The sequence below is a fragment of the Notothenia coriiceps genome, unplaced genomic scaffold, assembly GCF_000735185.1.
Source record: "Notothenia coriiceps isolate Sejong01 unplaced genomic scaffold, NC01 NC01_scaffold00026424, whole genome shotgun sequence".
Taxonomy (NCBI): domain Eukaryota; kingdom Metazoa; phylum Chordata; class Actinopteri; order Perciformes; family Nototheniidae; genus Notothenia; species Notothenia coriiceps.
The window spans coordinates 2341814-2361187 of NW_011359125.1; the positions used below are offsets into that span (position 1 = coordinate 2341814).

A 19374-nucleotide genomic window follows, 5' to 3' on the forward strand; every position below is an offset into this window, starting at 1 on the left:
ATTACATTACATGTTACTCGTTAGACGCTTTTATCCAAAGCGACTTGGGATTGTCCACAGTATTGAGTAATTGAGTATTCTCAATTACTCAATACTGTGGACAATCCCCACAGGAGCAATCTGGGGACCCAGGGACACAACGACATGCTAAATGCAGTGGGGTTTGAACCCTGATCCCAACACCAAGGCTCTATCCACTGCGCCACACGCCTCCATATTATTTAGGCATATATCATTAAGAAAAGAGCAATTTGTTGGACTGCCTAAAAAGCACAAAGTCTTCAATTGATACTGTCCACAGCAGACATGGCAAACTGGGAATTTTAGTTTCAGACTTTTGCCATTTAGGCAACGAGGTGTAAAGGTGGAGAATGGACTAGCAGCTGAGTGCTACGTGTTTAAAGACTCTGACCTCTTGCTTCTTGGGTGCAGCTGGAGCGGCTGACGCAAATCCAAATGAAAGAGAGTCCAGGGCCTCGTCCGTGCTCAGTGGTTTCTAAAATGGAAAACAGACAATGCATCACAACCAAAGAACAACACAATACCGGCAAGATTCTTTAAAATAGTGGAATAGCTCCAAATGTTATTCTATCACAGCCACATGATCCTCCACTAGAGGGCATGACTCGCCAAGTCAAATGCAAACAAAAGAGCAAAAATAATAAAAACCAGACCAACAGAGTGGGAAGGAAAAGTACAGACACACCCTTTGCATTCCATGGAGATTAAAATAATGAAAAACCCACTTGTGATACATACAACTGTTTCGATTTAGCATCAAATATGAGAAACATTGAAACTAAAAACAAAACTCACATTGGAGGAAAGTATCTTGCTGAGAACTGATCATGAAACACACAGCTAAAGAAGCCTCTGGCAATATGAGATGCAAAGTGGGAGTACGCTGTGATGCAAGACTGGGTGTGTTGATAGTGTGTAAATAGTAACCTCCACATGGGCGGATATCAAAGTGTGTGACAGATGTATCAGTGTGTGAGCTGTCGTGCGTGTTTGGGTTTGGTCGGACAAGAATCAACGAGCTTGAAAAGAGAAGGTGGGTCTGAGCTGTTTGCTGAGACAACACCCGCCATTCAATGTAACATTCCCCACTCTAGAGGAACCAGGAGATCATACAGTGGAAACAGAGCTTCCTGAATGTATGTGCAACTTAAGTGTATACTCATTTGCTTAGATATGTTGGAGAAGTTTACATGAGTCTATGTCTGATCTGTAACAAAATGTGCGTAATGCAGGACGTTGTGACTCCACTAAATATGAGTTAGAAAAGATTCACTTACAGGAACATCCTTTGGCTTGTCATCTGCAGGAACTGGATGCTAGAGGAAAAACAGAATTCATATTAGATTGCAAGATAAAAATGTAAATTCTGACAATCCGGGAGTCAATATTCACTGACTTAAAGGTTCAGTTCTCCAAACAAATAAATCCTCTGAAATGATCAAATGATCCTCAGATTGTTTTGATTTTAGGTGATCAGTATTTTAAATCTCGGCCTCTAGGGCCGAATATCATTTAAATTGAAAATACAACACGTTTGCCAATATGTTAAATGACTTTCGTTGGCTAGATAAAATAAGGTAAAATAAATCAAATGTATTTAAAAGGTATAATATTATGTTTATTTTGAGGTTCAAACTTGTATTTTGAACATATCAACATGCTATAATAATCAAAAAGCTCATTATTTTCCTTTTACCGTCCATATATAGCTGTATTCACCCTCTGTTAGGGAATACTTTACTTAGGTATTCGACATTTGACACGGCTCATCATTTTCTCTTTTCACTGTCTCCTTTCCCATGGCATAGGTCTACGGCCTTGGGTATTGCTGCTATCTCTTTTAAGGAGGCGCAGCTGGGGCACATTATGACCGAGCACAAGCTGACATGAGATAGTTTATTGTTCAGGGACAGTAGGTAGGTTCCCTGGCACACATTCTTTTCTATGGACGAGAGCTCCAATTAGGTTCAGGGTCCATATTTGTTTAGTCTCGCTGATGAAGAATGTTGATTATTACACTCTGAACTAGTTAACACCTCGAACTACAGAAGAGTTCTTCAGAACTGATTGTGGCATCTCAACCGTGTGGTCAAACCGTGGCCCGTGACATGTTTTGTGAATTCTCCGGCCGAAGCTCCAAATGAACCGTTAGTGTTTGCCATCAAAGCTCCAGCTCTCCTCGTGTCTCTCCGAGTCCTGACTCCAATTGCTTCAGAAGTTTCCCCCACACCCCTCTGCCTGAAATGCTCAGTTTTTAGCACCCATCTCTTTAAGACTCCATCCAATAAAATCCCAATCTGCTCTGATGTGTTGATGGGGGAAATTGCAAAGATATTTCTCAAACTGTAGATGAGATACTCAGAGGGAGACCTGGAACTTTTTCATTTTAGAATGAGTAAACCAGATTATGAAACAGACTTTTGATACCATCTCTGATTTCTTGATAGTTTTTTGAAAGTGCATAATGCATATTTCGTAACCAAAAATGTACAATGTTTGACCCTTATCATCTCTGCCCGATTCAATCAAGGGGATTTGAGTTCTGTTTGGCTGCTTACAGCATTGTCTCCATTACTCTAGTCTAGATAATCAGTACGTCAGTGAGGTCTGTCAATGGGACAACAAAAACACTCCACAAGCTTATTAGTAAACCAGAAGACGTGATGAAGAGGATGGGACAACTGACCATATCATCAAATCTGTAGCCTGGAGGCAGCGTGCTGTCTCTTTCTCCGCATTTCAGACCCGTCTCGGAGATGACGTTATGCTGTGACACATGCAACACAGTTATACTCAAAGCAGAGCCATGCTGCAGCTTTGTGTTATCATATACCTGCTCAGATTATACACACACACATAGACATGAGCTATACCTCCACGACCTCTGGCCCTGTGTATACAGGCAGGACGGGTGCAGGACCAACTGATGGCAGTATGTTGGCCAGGGCATCGAATGGATCAACCTGCACATGCAACACAATTCAGCACACTGCAGCAAGCACCATGCTTTTCAAATCAACCTCATACTGCGTCAGTAAGTATCTACCTCTTTGGCTCCTTTAGCTGGTGCCGGAGGAATCTCCACCTGCACCTACAGTGAAGATTGAGAATCAGTACACAGATGGAAACAAAATGAAGCACGCAACACACAGACATTGGTAGCTTAATGGAGACTCAACTGCAGGAGTAAGTTATTGCAAACAGATGAAACGTCACTTTTCCTCATGATAATATAGTCCAGAAAGAAAAGAAATCCCAAAGTTTGACACCAATGAAAAAACTCACAAGGCTGTGAAGTCTATTCTGTCAGACCACCATGAAAATATTGAATACAACATATCCACTAATATTGCACTGACAGAAAATACACCAACTAAAACTCAGATAGCTTCCACCAAAGTTTATCCAGGATCGTCTACCTTAATTTCTGTCACTTCTTTCTTCCCCTGCACAGACACATTTCCAGCCGTTGCAGTTGGCTTTGATGGTCTAGCCGTATCAACTTTAGGCACCTCGGCCTTGACTGTTGTGGTAGCAGTTGCACTCTAAAATACAATACATTTCAATCTATTATAAGCCAAGTACATGTGATGTAAAACTATAGATCGACTGTATATGCACAAAGTTGAATATATCCCCAAAGAAACAAATAAAACAGAGGACAGCGATGGACTGTCTCCAGCAGAAGTCCTTCAGCATTTTGATGAGAGACATTAGTTCAGAAGTTTCAACAAGAGTTGTGCAATGAAGTAGAGCGAGAGGACAAGACAACAAACTGTGTTCGTTTGGTGTTGCAAGTGGGCAGGTGTGCATTCTTTTCAAATACAATAACAAGTGTATGCATGCTGAGCAAAGGACTGCAGAAGGAATGAACAAATGTCCTTTTTGGATGGTAAAAAGAAAGAAACTCCAAAAGTGAGTAATATCCAAAGCCAGAGTGTTCCCAGGTAAAGACAGGAACAAAAACCTGATAAGATCGCCCCACAGAGAAGATGTTGCAGAAGGAAAGCTTTGAAAGTAAACCTCCAGGCAGTCAGGTTACAGAGTCTGAGGAGCAGTGGAGTCTACCTTAGCTGAGCCTTTGGGAGACTCTTTAGGTTTGGTCACTGCAGTGAGGCCAGCGGCAGGAAAGGGAACCGTAGCTTTGACTTGGGAGACGGCAGCAGTCTACAAACATGTCGCCAAATGATTACTCAAAAACACAAGACAGATTCACAGCACTAATAAATATAAACCCTGTAACATATTTACAAGAAGTATGGAAGACATGTTAGTGGAAACAGAGCTGGAGAAATGCACATTGATCTCTGGTCAGAGTGCCAATTTAGTCCAACTAGAGCAAAGTTGCTGAGAATAATCTGACCATTGATCAATGTTATTGGTTAAATTATTGTGCTTTTTCATGGTTTAGACTATATAAAATAAACACATATTTTACAGCACTGCTGACCTTTTTCCACACTCCGAAAATCACTCTAATAATTTAATATCAGAAAAGTGAGAGTCAGCTGTTTAGTCTTGTATTTATATTGAAGCTCTGAGAGGCACCAAAATAATTCGATAATAATCGGATTTATGATCTATCTATCTAATATTTAAGAAAAGAGGAAAAGTAGGGATGCACTTTAGCCTATTGTGGCCAAAATGAGTATTACAACACCAAACACACAATGATCCCAACAAAAGGAAAAGAAGGACATTTATCAGTCTAAAGTTGTTTTCACAGACAAAGAAAATAAAGAGTGAAAATCCCTGCAAAACGTTTCTCACCTTTTCTGAAGTCATAAACACAAGAGAGAAAATGTATCACTAGATTTGTTTTCTATGTCCCTTATGGGGATCCCTTGCAACAATCGTAACAATAAGCAATCACAGGTTTCTTGATAATCATGTGTATCACGTGGATTTACAAAGGCTGGATTTAAGCAGACACATTGTGTATGTCGGAGTTTCCCAACAACCAAGTGTGTTTACAAGATATTACAAATCTGAAACCAATCACACTATTAAGCTTGCTACACTTTTATATAGTATACCTGCATGCTACCCAATTGGTAGAAAATATATCAGTCAAATGATCAGCAGTAATGTAAATAAAGAGTAAAGCACAGATCAGAGGACACCATTACCTTAGGCATCTCTTTAGGAGCAGCCCTCGCCCCAGCTGATGTCAGGTCAACAAAGGTAGACCCAGCGGACGACATGTCAATAACAGTAGCTGCCATAGTGTTAGTCTACAAACCAAGGATCACAGGTTTAAAAGAAAGTCATGGGAGAGTTATTCAGTCATTCCCAAGCATGATGATATGAGAGCTCATTAATGTGAGACAGCAAGTGTTCAGCCTCAGAACGGTCAAGATGTGAGAGAGTTACCGCAAACAGAGAGGAGGTAAACAATGTTTCACAAAGATGAAAAGAAGATGAAGCCAGTGAAGTGTAGAGGGAGGGTTCTTGTTATGTGACACCAAACAGCCAAATAAAACCTCCACTTTTATTTAGGCATCCAGGGCCCGTCTACCTCTGCTTTGGCTTTTCCTGCTGTCCCAACTGAAGCACTTCCTCCCGCCGTCATGCCACTACGAGTGGCTCCACCCGTTGCTGTGGTAACCCCAGGCATTGCGGATCCTGACGCTGCCTTCTGCAAAGCACGACGTATGGGAAATCATCTACCTTTATCACAGCTTAATGGATGCTTGCCTTGCCAATGCATGCTTGTTTGTGGCACTTGCTCTTACTATAACTGGTCAAAAGGGACAATCCACTGATTTTACACACAATGTTATTTATTTTACTAATACTATATCTGTAAAGAAAGGTTGTTAATGTTTTCTGTGGCTCCAAAGGCAGCTGATTAATTATTAATAATACTGATGACATCGCCATAACGTATCTGGGAGTATCTCGGGTTGGGCTTGTACACAACACTAATGATGTGTTACATAATTGGATGTTTTCCAGGCAGGGAGCATCAAGCTAATCTATTCTATCAGTTGCATTGTGGGAAATTTAGGATCTGGTGATAGCAGTCGGACAAACAATGGTCATTTGATCAGTTTCCTGTGATATGGGCTTATAATCATATACTACACGGATGAACCTATATGGACACAACTTTAAAACTGAATATGTCTTAGTTAGCATTAGCAACATGAAGTTAGGAGACAAACCCAGAAATGTAACAGGCCACAAGGTGAATACTGGAGACTAAAGTCAGGATATCTTTGCCTCTTCTGCTTAGATTATGAAAATGGGGCTTCAAATGACTCTCTTGTCTTTATGGAAGTGCAACATTCAAACACTGAAGGGCCACTTTAAGTTGCACCCTACATGGTGGCTGTCTCCACTGTATGCAAATACACTGCACCACTACTTCACTCTGCCACTGATACATGAGCAGCTGAACCCCACTGTGGCAGAGCAGAGGTATGGAGGGGGCACAGAGGTCAGCTGCTAACGAGAGTCATTTAAAGCTAAAGGTTGATCCCCGAGTAATACAATACTCTATAAATAACTTGGTTGAAAACCTACCATTGTCTCACAATGTGTTATTCTAAATACTGCAACACCTACTTTATTTCCACTTTCAAACTACAAATATCCCACCAAAGCCTTTCTCTAAAGCCAGTTCCCAAAATAGACGATGTCAAAGTGCTGGAGGCCGAGTGAAAACTCTTCAGGCCGGCCCTGTTGATTTGTCATGTCCAAACTGTCTGGCCTTAAGGAAGTTAAAAAGGACTCAGTGAAAGCCCTGTGTTTCACAGCTGTACTGAAGTAATAAAAGTATAATTTCTTTATAGTCACAATTCATGAGTACCTCATTAACATACTTTAAATCATTTTATTAGCCCACTTCCATAAAGTGAGTCTCATAACTAAATGTGTTTTAATTTATCATCGTAAATGGCAAATTTTGCACATGCAAACTTAAGAAAAATGTCTGCCTTTTGAAGTCAAACATTAAAGGTATATCTATTCTATTCAAGCCAACATTTAGTAACTAAAATAACATGTGAAAATGACTAACAGCTGCACATTGAACACAAAGCAACACTCACTTTGATCCATTGTTTAGGAGCAGCATGAATGGATTAAACTGGGCGTTACCTCTCTTTGGCTTGAATAGAAGGAAAAGGAAAGTGTTTCTTGCTTGCTACTGTATTGCTTTTAGGGCACAGCTTTATTCTTCCACTCTATTTAAAACTACTAAAAACATGAAGCTGGAACCAGAAAAGGAACTAACAATTCGTCCAGATAATGAGCAGGTCAGAAGTCGGTCCGTATGCTGATTGAACAGAGGATGTTTACATTTCTCTAAGGAGAATAAGCGGCGCGAGAAGAGGTTAAAGGGCATAAGAGAGGAATGTGTGATACCTCAAACTGTGCAGGCTTCCCAGTGGAGACCTGGGCGGCCAGTTTGGGTGTGTCCCGGCTAGGCTGCGACTAGAGAGAGAAAGAGACAAACAGAGAGACGGAGATAAGTTAAAATCTGACAAGAAGAAATCATAATCATTTCAAGACTCACACAGAGCAACATCTCAGTTTCACAACTTCAAATATTTATGGTGAAACAAAACATTCCATGCAATTCATTTCTGAATAGAGGAGGAAAACAGCTTCAAACTGTATCTTTTATAAAAAGGATAGATAAACACAGGAACAGTGACAAGATGGAGGTAAAGATATACATCCATAGAGGTGGTTGATTCAATCGCCGTATTCCAGACTGAAGGGTGTTGATGTTGTTTGACGGCAGAAAGCAAAGAGGCCGAGTATTATTGTTTTCTGCAGGTTACCATAGTAACAAGGACAAATCATTCAGGAATCACTGTCAACCTTCAGCTGACGTCACATCATGGGAAGTTAACACACAGATAATTCACACCAGGCGTTAAAGAGGCCAATCATGGTTGTACAGTATATGTGTCACAAAAATGATGTAATGGTGTCAGTGGAGCTTATATTTGCTTTTGATAAGATTTGAGTTTCTGTGGACAATGCTATTTTCTGTACAGGTACAAAGGTTATCATATTAAAGATACATTTTATCTACTGATAATTTACCTAGTCATGTAATTGCTGCCACAAATCAGTATTTGAACTCAGGTTATACACATATAAAAGGAAATCAGGAGATTTTTTTTTTATTTTTTTTATTTTTTTTAAATGCTGCACAAAAGATGTATTAACCTTAGTCACTTTTCCAAATGTCAAAAGAGCCATTCTTCTGTAATATTGTTAAAGTTCACATACGGTTTACAATACATGTATTCTTGGACGTGTTCTGTAAGCCTTCTTATTTTTAAGGAAATCACAATTTGGTATAACTCCATTTACTTCTAGCCACAAATTAAATTAGAGACAAGCGGAAACAGATTAAGTCTCCATGTAATTGAAAATATCCTGGTACAATTTACTTTCCACCCTACTTTGGCAGATCATTTCTTTTTATATTTAGCATGTGTTACTATACAAAACAATACCAAACCAAAGCATTTAGGACCAGGGTCTACCCTTTTATTTTATATGTATTATCTGAAGATCTCAACAGTACTGAATGAAAACACTCAATTATGTTATTATCTTTATAATGTAACAATAAGAGCACATTATGTTCTCTTTTAATAATAATAATAATAATACTGAATAAATTAAAGCTATTCAACAAAAATACAGATAAATGACAAGATAAATCCTAAACGCACTACTCCAAAGTGTACTCTGCTTGGAGGATTAAGTGAAAGAAATGCATTTTTGTTGTACACTCACAAAAAGTGTACTAAGTAAACTCCTTTTTAAAGGCAGCAGTGCGTGCAGTTCAGTATTTTTGAGTCAGCGGTCTCCAGGTGGAGCCCAGTGTGCCTCAGAGCCCAGCCCAGTCCTTTCAGGTGGTGGGAATAAAGCACAAAGAGCCTCCGCCCTACTGACACCAGGACACAAATACGGCAGTAAATTATACTTCCAACCCAACACAATGATGCTGTTGAATCCAACCCAGCCAGTTAGAGGACATTGCTCTGCTTTTCCTTCTGCTCACCAATCTTAGATTAGTTTTTACATCAGTTTGGATGCTTATTGTATATTTCAAACTATTCTTGAGAGGTGCTACAGAGACAAGAAACGATGTCAAGCAACTATCATTATCCTCTGTTTACACACCTGTAAGCCTGTGAGTGAGAACACCTGTCAAAGCCAGCTGTATATTCCAGTAAGCTTCACAAATACAGAATGACTACAGTGAGTGAACAAGAACCACAGAGATAGAAGAATTGCACCACGCTGAACCATCTGTAATCTGGAACCTCTGATATGATTGCGGCTCAATGATTGCCTCACACACTGGTGTTACATTTCACACAAATAAGGTCACGACCCAGCTAAGTGTATGAATCACATAATGTGTTGACTAGCTTTGCCTCAACTACAGGCGTGTTTAAACCTGATGAATTCATTTGGAGAAAAAGTGTGAAGACAATTTGAAAAAAGCCAATCAAAAAGGGTGTTTCAAGAGAGCATAAGGAGGAAGTGGCACAAAGGAGGAAGTGAGGTCACAAGCAGCCAGGGTATCCCCCTGCCAGGGGAAGTCATGTTGCTCCTGCCACTGCACGAAATGTTGATTGTTTTAAACTCAAATAACTTGAATAACTGAAAGGAAAGGAAGCATAGTTGTCCTGCATGCTTGATGGTAAAGTGCATGATTTGTCACATGTGATTTGCAGGTTGACCTTGCAAATTAAACAGAAACTAATACTTGTATCATACAATCATTAAATATTGTTTGGTTATGTTTTGAATTGTGCCCGTTTGTGTGGTACTAGGTAATGCTCAAATGTTGATAGCAGTGCTGAAATACCTGGAATAGAGTATAATAATAATAATAATAATAATAATAAATGTATTTTGTTAGTCCCTTTACAGAGATAGTGAAAATAAATACCAAAGAGTATCAATACCCAAATATTTACATTGAATATATAAACAGTTATATATAAAAAACTTTTTGTTGTTAAGCAATAATTCAACATTTGAGTAAATGTGACTGTCTTTTTGCTTTCTTAGCTTAGGTTAGCTTAGCCTAGCTTAGCTAAGCATATAGACCGGAAACAAGGGATAATGGTTGGCCTGGATGAACCCCTCCTTGGATACAGCATAATTAAAGACGCGCTTGTAAGGTAATTTTATTTGATGAAAGGGATCTAGGTCACCGCAGTGCGTCACCTTCTCGTCTAAACACGATGTTTCAATGGAAATAAGCACATCACTCTTCAGTGAGCGAATGAATGACATCATCACTGTGCTCTATACTTTACATACAGTGGCACACCGAAAGCTCTCAAAATGTCTATCCAAAATACATTTTTAACACGCAAAAATTTCAGGAAGTTGCTCAAAAAGCTTTGTGACTAATTTGCCTTTCTGTCATATGAGAGCAGTCCACACACAGAGTGGAAAACCAAAGCCATAGCAGCATGTGTTTACTTGCTGATCAGGAGGTAACGTGACTGCATCTTTTGCTCTTTGACCCCTTTAACACATTCAATATGGTATGCTCACTCTGTAAAGGTCAGCATAAATGCATACATTAGCATCCCTACACATTTGCATTACCATCAGTGAAGAGATCAATGTTTCAAACCCAGAGACAAACAAAAGATCCTCCCCATTAAAACCATGGCACTAGTCACCCATCGACCCTGCCTTCACTCTGTGAGGCTGATGCAGTTTAACAAAGACAAACAGCGAACCACCCAGATACTTTTTCAAAAGGCAAACAAAAAGGCTGCTCATTTCATTCATGGGCCTTTAAAGGAAACAATGCATTGTAAATTAGACAGGAGGGGCAGCGTGTTTACAAGATGACATTACTAAATCATGATGAAAATGGTTATGAGGTCTGAAATAAGGTGATGAAGTTCAGCTGGTATTTTTATTTGGCCAACATTGTTCACACACAATACAATTAATAGGCTACAAGTAATGTATTTACGTGACAGCAAGCAACAACATTAGACTGTGAGAAGCTTTAATATTCATTATCTGCTCCTTTACATGAAGAGTTCTATCTGTATGTCTAAAGCTAGAGACAGGGTTTGTTATGTCAGCAGACTGAAGTCTCTGCACTCACCTGAGACCAACCCAGAGGTTTGCAAAGTATGCCGTGACTCCAAAGTGCAGCATTCCTACATTCCTCGTGCAGATGCTCTCTGATTATACAAAACAGACTGTCCATCCACAAAACATGAAACACAAGAAACTGTTTTACTTTGATAAAATAAGCCAAAGAATTTTGCTTAGAAGAATTAGAACATGCCAATATTAAACAACGCAATAAATCTCACTACAATTAATTATTTAAGCTTCAGTTATTTACTTTTTTTTCCAATTTTACTTGGTTTGTAACTTATAAGTAATGTGTTATGATAACCAGCCCTTCCTAAGAGGGTGAGCCATGCAACTGCTGCAATGTCAAAATGCTATGCTAGCGTCAGAGTTGGTCATTGCTAAAAAATAATGCATTTCTGACGTTTGAATTTGGACAAAACGTAATTTCTAATGCACATTCATATATAGCTTTTTTCACAAAAAAACAAGAATAGAATCTAGCCCCAAGTGGTGCCTGACTTTGTGTAGAGGATTCCTGCAGGACTTTTCTCAAACAACCAAGACGAGTGGCCTTTCACGGGGTAGACAATGTAACAGGAACACCATACAATCCTGACGTAAATACAAGCTGTATGCGGCTTTTATAGTTTTGTCTACACAGTGACAGTTAATTAAATATTGCAGAATGAGATGTCACTGTGTTACGCAGCATTGTGAGGTGTTCCTGTTATTCTGTCCAGCCCTGCACACAGACAAAATCAAAGAGTGCAGACGGTAGAAATCTCACACGGCTGTACCTGGTAGACATTTTGTCGGGGTAAGGGAAGGGGTCGATACCTGCCATGTTTCTGTTATAGGGAGGTAAACAGCTGTTTATTAGAAGATCCCAGCTGATAGACAGAAACCAATAAGTACAATGAGAAATGTGAATCCACACATTCACACACATGGATGCACATAGAGCATAATGTATATTCCAACAGCACCATTACAAGACACAGATTCCATCCAGGAGCTCATACAGACCTCGCAGTGCTTGCCTTTTGATTGTAAATTAGTATGAAGAAAAGGCTTTCAATTTGTTGATATAATATGTCTATGAAATGTAAAAATAAATAAGAAAACTGTCTGTCAAAACTTCACAAAGCTAAACTTGACGTCAAATATAGCAAACCCTTTGCTCTGTTCCACCAAAAACTCCAATACCCAAAAATATTGCGGGATACCATCAAATTTTAGAGGCTGGAATAAGAAAATATGGGAATTCTTCACCAAAAAATGAGTGAAAATATAAATCTATTGCAGTCTTTACCCATAGAGCAAGAAGTCAATAGTTTTAACAGTGACAGTTATCAGAAAACAGCCAAGTGTTTATGTGACTGACAGGCGGAAAGCTACTCAGATACGTTTTGAACATCTGCTAAACAGTTTTTGGATGGAGTTGACCATATCATCTCCTGTGGTGAGACACAGGACACACACACACCCTGCATGCTTATGGACAGATAGCTTTGACAGCGAGGACAACACTGAGCGACGGGGTTAGGAACAGGACACTGACATGAAGAGCGTGATCAAAATAGACGCATGATCCTCGAGTGTGTATGATGGCAGCAGAGCGCCATCTGAAACCACTGCTCATTTCAAACTGGCATTCGTTCAGTTAGACACGTCATCTCAGACAGAAACTCTCGGTGCGCTCAAGGTTTTGCCATTTTAGTCCTTGTGGAGTTTGAGACGGGTATAATGCCGGCAATACAGTAACATCACACCATTGGGGGACTTGATTTCTGACATGCGTAACATTTTCGTTATAGAAAAGAAACAATGCTCTATATCCAGTCCTTACCCCACAACAGCGATCCAGCCAGTAGCTTGTGCCTGTATTGAAAACTGATGACTAATGCTGGGCCCCACCCAAACAAGCCAGACACGCACATGTGAATGTGGGTGGAAGCAGCTCCTTAGCTTGTGCTACGACTTCAAAATAGAACTGGCAACAACGTCTGAATGGTCAGAAGGGAGATCACCTCAGGCCAAGTGGTGCGAAAGTTTGCGTTACAATGGGAAAATGTGTAGCAGAAGTGCGAAAGACATTGAAACTAGCTGCTGTTTGGAGTTTCAGGGAAGAGCTGCATGGGGGTAATTGCAGTAGGGAAGATTGAGAGCAAACAGACAGCTGTTTAAAGTCAAGAGCTATGTCATTTAACAAATACTGTAATTGGCTACCTGTAGGCCATCAATACCATTTATGATCACATGAAAGTAGGCATGGGAAAAAAAGACCATGGCCCTTTAAAAAGGAGTTTTAAATATTGTTTATCACACTGTATTAAACTTCAATCTCTAAAGGGCGAATACATTTTCCTTATCTGTGTTTGGTTTGAATGTAATAGTTTTGTATTGCAAACTAACATACATTGAAGAGACAAAATTCAAGCTAAAAGCAATTGTTTCTTATTTGTCCATCACATGCAAACTAACTGACTTCATCAATAAGCATCAAACCAAGTTTTCACACGTTGATGAAAAACACATCACAATGTTCAGGCCCTTACAGTATATCCATGTTATGCTACTTAATACTTCTTTACAATTGACAAGCAAATATTTCACTTTTTATCCGTCTACATTTATTTGATACTTCAGTTATGGTATTGTGCAGATTTAGATTATAAAGGCAAAATATAAATCAACAAATAAATGATGATGTGTTATTGTTGAAAGTATTTAGCAGTATACAAATGAGTTAAAATGAGACCCTAACACTGCAACATCAAAGTGATGAACACCAAAAGACTTTTCTCATTTTGAATCCACTAATATAATACCTATGACTCTGAAACCAGAGTCATAGGTAAACGACTTTTGCCACTTTTAGACTAACAACAAAAGTATTTCTAAACTGTGGCATTGATACTTTAACTTAAGCAAAACCTCTGAGTGCTTCTTCCTGTCTGGATAACATTAGATACTTTTGTTTAAAGACACATTTCAAGACTTGTTGTCAGACACTGAAGAGATATTAACTATTAATAAACATTGGTACATCATCCCCCAGTATGTGCAGATGATTATTTGCTGTTTATTTCATTGTTACCTTGGAGACCACTGCTCTCGGGGTCCATAAAAGCAACAATAACACTAACACAGTCATATCTACTCCTCTGCCAACATTCCTCAACTTAGCATTCAAAATTCAAGAGGCAGCCAGATCGATCCTTATCACCTGCCTCACGCCGACACAACATGACTGTCAGATGACAACACAAAAAAAACAGCCTGTCACTGTCAGACAGTAACCACAGCCGTCAAAATGATATCGGTAGGCATCAGTCAAACAGGAAGACCCTCCACAAACAGACAAAAGAAGGGTAAACGCAGTCCAGTTACATACCATAAGTGTGATTCGGGCTCCTCTATACAAGATGCTGTGTAAACTACGCTTCACCTTATATTCCCAATGTGGATCGCTGTATGTCAAACACACGCACACGCACACACATATAAACACGCACGCCCAGAAGCGGAAAAACTTGCTGCTCCGCCTTCATGGAAGCGGCACAAAAAGCCTGATCTGACTCCACCTCCCAGCCACAAGCAGCAGAGCAGGCTCCGTCACATTGGACAGCAGGACACAGAGACCAACCCACTGCCAACGACTGCCAGAACAAAATAAAGAAGTCTACTTTACGGAAACTTCATGCATAATCAGGCTGGGCTGTTGAGAGGACGGATATTGCAGTTTGATAACAGACAGGATGGCCTACATTAAGATATCTGCAGGAAGAGTTTTAGTGGAGGAAGAGATGAAGGATGAAACACTGATGATGAGGCAGAAGTAGATTTGCTGCAGCAGAGCTGTTGGCAGAGTTTGGGTGTGTCTGATAGACTCACTGCTTAGGAATCTAGAGCAGAGCTACTCTAACAACAGTGTTGTGTGGAAAGAAAAGACGAGAGGGAGGGGGGTTAGATCACATTTTGTGCAAAAACACAGCCAGAATAGAGACAAATTCAAGTATGTTTAACTTTAAGAAAGACACAGTTGCATCATGAACAAGGTGACCATTGATACAAGTTCAGACATGTTTTCTCTCTGGTTGTTACAACAGGACAAAGTATCCCCTAGACACAAAGGACCAGACAGGAAACTGGACAATGGCTTACAGTTGTGAAGGAATTTAAGAAAAAAACCTAGCAGTGTGAACTGTCCCCTCTAAGCACACACGCAGAGGATTGATTTGTTGATAGTTCTCCTAAACTTGTAGCTACTGCTCAGATAAAGCACGCCACATCAAAAACATGTGAAAATGGGGGGGGAAGGGTTTTAGAGAAGAGCACCCCCCTGTGTTTAAAGTTACTCATAACACTTAGATGAAAATGAATGGAGGATTGTGTAGATGTTATCTGAAACTGCTGTGTGGGCTCACTGTGTCTCTGAACTCATGTATCACTATGTTGTGTTTGCTGCATGGATAAGACTGGCCTGCTCTGTAAGTGTGCCACATGTGTCTTGTGTCTGCACTTTAATTATGCAGGAAAAAAAAAAATTCTTAGCATAATGTAGATTTAAGTCATCACTAATTAAAATCTCCTTTTTTTCCATTTGCTAAACATTGTTTTTAAATCAAAGAAACAAAGAAAAAGAACAACATTTTTCAGTTTTGTTGTTAAATTCATAGATCAAAGCAGACTGGTTTACAGACTCTCCTGTTTTGCCAATCCGGTGCTTAAACAAATGGCTCTACGGCCCCTGGCCGAAATGTCCATAAAATTAAGTTCTGAGTTCGAAATATATCATATAATGTATGCACTGTCATTTCCCCATGTAAACATAACAGTCTGCAATGAAATGGTTGTCTCCTGTGTGTTCCACTTCCTCCTTGGCGCATCGGTAAGTTTCTCAAAAAAAAAATGAAGTCAGGATAAAGGATTAGTTTCTCGTGCGCACGAGAAACTAATCCGTTATCCTGACTTTAGAGAAACTAATCCGTTATCCTGACTTTAGAGAAACTAATCCGTTATCCTGACTTTAGAGAAACTAATCCGTTATCCTGACTTTAGAGAAACTAATCCGTTATCCTGACTTCATTTTTTCTCTCATATATTTTTTCTGTCTCTTAAAACGTTATCCCGACTTCTTTTTTTCTCTCTTTTTTTTTTTCATGTCCCTTTAGGGGCTCCGTATAAATGAAATTTGGCTGCACCATAAAAAAAAAACATGTATTTCTTTTATGAAGCATTTCTGAACATGAATAGACTTGTTTAAAGGCTTACATTTGGATAATTCAAGATAAAGGTTGTCAGATTAGTATTTTCCTTTCAAAATAAGTGTTGTTTCTAAATTCCTCTGACCCTATTGCTTAATGCAGACATCTTTAAAAAGGACAAAAGGCAAACTCCTCACCTTTATGCACAACCCCTGCCCTAGCATCTCCCTGGCAGAACTATTTCTGGCTGTTTTGGGACCTTTCATAATACATCTTGCTTGACAGCTTTGCCCCAACTGACTCCAATAACACACCAGAGCCTTTGCTTTTGTGTCTGTGATTCTGTGTGAGTGTTTGTGTGTGTGAGACAAAGCTGGCATGTTTGATGCATGCTTGCACTGGATCCAAACGCCTCACTTGGTAACCCCTGGTTATCTTTGTTGACAACTAATGATCTAAAGCACACACTGGACCCACCCACCTAGAGCGATGGACCAATCAGAGATGTGGAACTGGAAAAGGAGCGGGTTTCTAATCTGAATTTATGATACTGTTTCTCGGAGCTCACAGGCAAATTATAAGTGGGAGGCAGTACGTTTTCTAAGTCTGTGGGAAATAACTCTGGACTGGTTGTGTTTACTTTCCTGGCAAGAGATCATAGTAAAAAAACATTTCACATTGAAAACACACTGAACTGGTCGAATTTAGATAGAGGAAGGAGGTTCAAGGTTCAAGGTTCTTTATTGTCAAACTAACATAGCTACAGAGTAATTATGTCATTGAAAATCTTAGGTCACAGGCTTCTCCAACAATGCAACACAATAATACAGATAAGCAGACAATATTAAAACAATATTAAAATATACTATATTAAAAAGTATCACAAAAAGAAAAATAGTTTAAAAAAAGTGGAATAGTGCAATACGAGTCTATATACAAGTTATTGGAATGATATATTAGATAATAGATACATAATTACTAAGTAGCAGATGAATGTTATGAAATTGTTTCAACACTTCAGTTGTTTAACAGTCTTATTGCCTGTGGGATGAAGCTGTCTCTGAATCTGGTTGTTCTTGTCCGGATGCTGCGGTAACGCCTGCCAGACGGCAGCAGACTGAACAGTTTGTGGCTGGGGTGATGGGTTTTTTTATAATCCGGAGGGATTTCTTCCTGAGCCGCTGGGAGTAAAGGTCCTCCATGGATGGCAGCTCCGTCCTGATGATGTTCTGCGCAGTTTTCATCACCCTCTGTAAAGCCTCACGATTGAGGGCGGAGCAGCTGCCGTACCAGGCCGTGATGCAGCAGTCAGGATACTCTCTATGGTGCACCTGTAGACGTTGCAGAGTATCCTGGAATCCGTGTTGAACCTCCTCAGCCTGCGGAGGAAGAAGAGCCGCTGTCGAGCTTTCTTGGTTATGGTGGTGGTGTGAAGAGTCCATGTCAGGTCCTCAGTGATGTGGACCCCAAGGAACCTGAAGCTGCTGACCCTCTCCACCGTAGTCCCATTGATGGCGATGGGGGCGTGTCCCTCTCCCTGCTGCTTCCTGTAATCCACAATCAGCTCCTTCGTTTTGCTGACGTTGAGATGGAGGTTGTTATCCTGGCACCAAGATGTCAGTTTCCCGACCTCCTCTCTGTACGCCGTCTCGTCGCCGTCTGTGATCTGGCCGATGATGGTCGTGTCGTCAGCAAATCTCACGATGGTGTTGGAGCTGTGTGGCCACGCAGTCGTGAGTGAACAGCGAGTAGATGAGAGGGCTGAGCATGCAGCCTTGAGGGGCACCGGTGTTGAGGATCAGGGTGGAGGATGTGATGTTTCCCACCCGGTCTGCCCGTCAGGAAGTTCAGGATCCAGTCACAGAGGGCGTGAATCAGGTCTGATTGACAACAGTAGCTGATTGACAACAGTAGCAGACACAAATAATCTGTGTACTCTATATGAATTTATTAAAGGGGAGCTTTTCAATTATCAAAAGATAAACCTGTCACCAAATGCACTAACGCATCAAGACCACGCAGTATTGTAGATAACAGGCGGAACCAGGGTTCATTAACTTGTCAAACCAAACTACTTCTACTTTAAGAGAGACAGTAATCACTGTAAAATAAATGTGACAGATTTATGAATATGAAAGCAGAACCTGTACGCGAGGTGAGTAGATGTTGGTATTTGAGGGATTCTAGTTTCTGTTTAACCAATCAAATGTGAACAGGCTTTGGTTGCATGTATGTAATCACTTTGTGAGAGAGCAAGTGGAACGATGCATTGGCCAAAATGCAATCTTAGATCCCATCGGGGGTTGTCTAAACAATTTCGTTTTTTATTTGATCTTTTAACTGGTCGTAGTAAATCAACTCCAAGACCATTCTTGCGTCTTAAATTGCTAACCAGAAACATAATATTCTTTCAATAAAAAAAGAGAATGTCCTGTATTTACCTAAAAGTTACTTTCCATCACAATCTTTCTCTCCAAAATGCATAAATAATGCATTTTTAAAATATATTTGTTCTCCCTTTATTTGTTTGGTACATTATATGGTCTACCAGTCTGATATACCTGCTATATATTTAGAGACCAGCTAGCAAATCTCTAGCACATATTCTGTATTATTTGCAGAACAAACAATAGTGTTTTTGTTCAATGTGTTTTTCTATTGTCTGGTCAGCCAGTAAAGTGTATTAATCAGCTTGTTGAAACTCGATTCTAACTTGAGCAGAGGATTCCTTTACAAAGACTGTCTTTATTTACATTTGTCAGGGGTGCCATACAGTGTAGTTATGCAATTTAAGGTGGAGGTTATTTACTTATGGTGCGTTCGAGTATAGATGAGATGGTTGTAAATCTGGAGGTACGAGAGTCGGTGGGTGAACAGTACTCTCTTTATCAGAAAGCTGACCGGTGACTTCAGTTCCTCCATATCCTCAACAACAACAGTGACAAATGAATAAAACTCTCCTTCTCTTCCTCATTCCACGTGCAACTGTATAGCTGTCCTTTTTCTTTGCTGCATGTCCACATCTTATTTTTAGCACCTGAGA

General features: G+C 39.9%; 1 protein-coding gene across 1 annotated transcript in view; it reads right to left on the reverse strand.

Moving 5' to 3' along the window:
• Window positions 1-19374, reverse strand: part of cast (calpastatin) — a 32924-nt gene that overhangs the window by 7558 nt on the left and 5992 nt on the right. Inside the window, exons 2-11 of the mRNA XM_010784753.1 lie at window positions 7393-7461; window positions 5540-5659; window positions 5151-5255; window positions 4090-4188; window positions 3441-3566; window positions 3068-3112; window positions 2895-2984; window positions 2708-2788; window positions 1299-1337; window positions 407-496 (exon numbers count right to left, since the gene is read on the reverse strand). Of these exons, the coding sequence (XP_010783055.1) occupies window positions 407-496; window positions 1299-1337; window positions 2708-2788; window positions 2895-2984; window positions 3068-3112; window positions 3441-3566; window positions 4090-4188; window positions 5151-5255; window positions 5540-5659; window positions 7393-7461 (864 nt within the window). The remainder of the gene's footprint in view (window positions 1-406; window positions 497-1298; window positions 1338-2707; window positions 2789-2894; window positions 2985-3067; window positions 3113-3440; window positions 3567-4089; window positions 4189-5150; window positions 5256-5539; window positions 5660-7392; window positions 7462-19374) is intronic.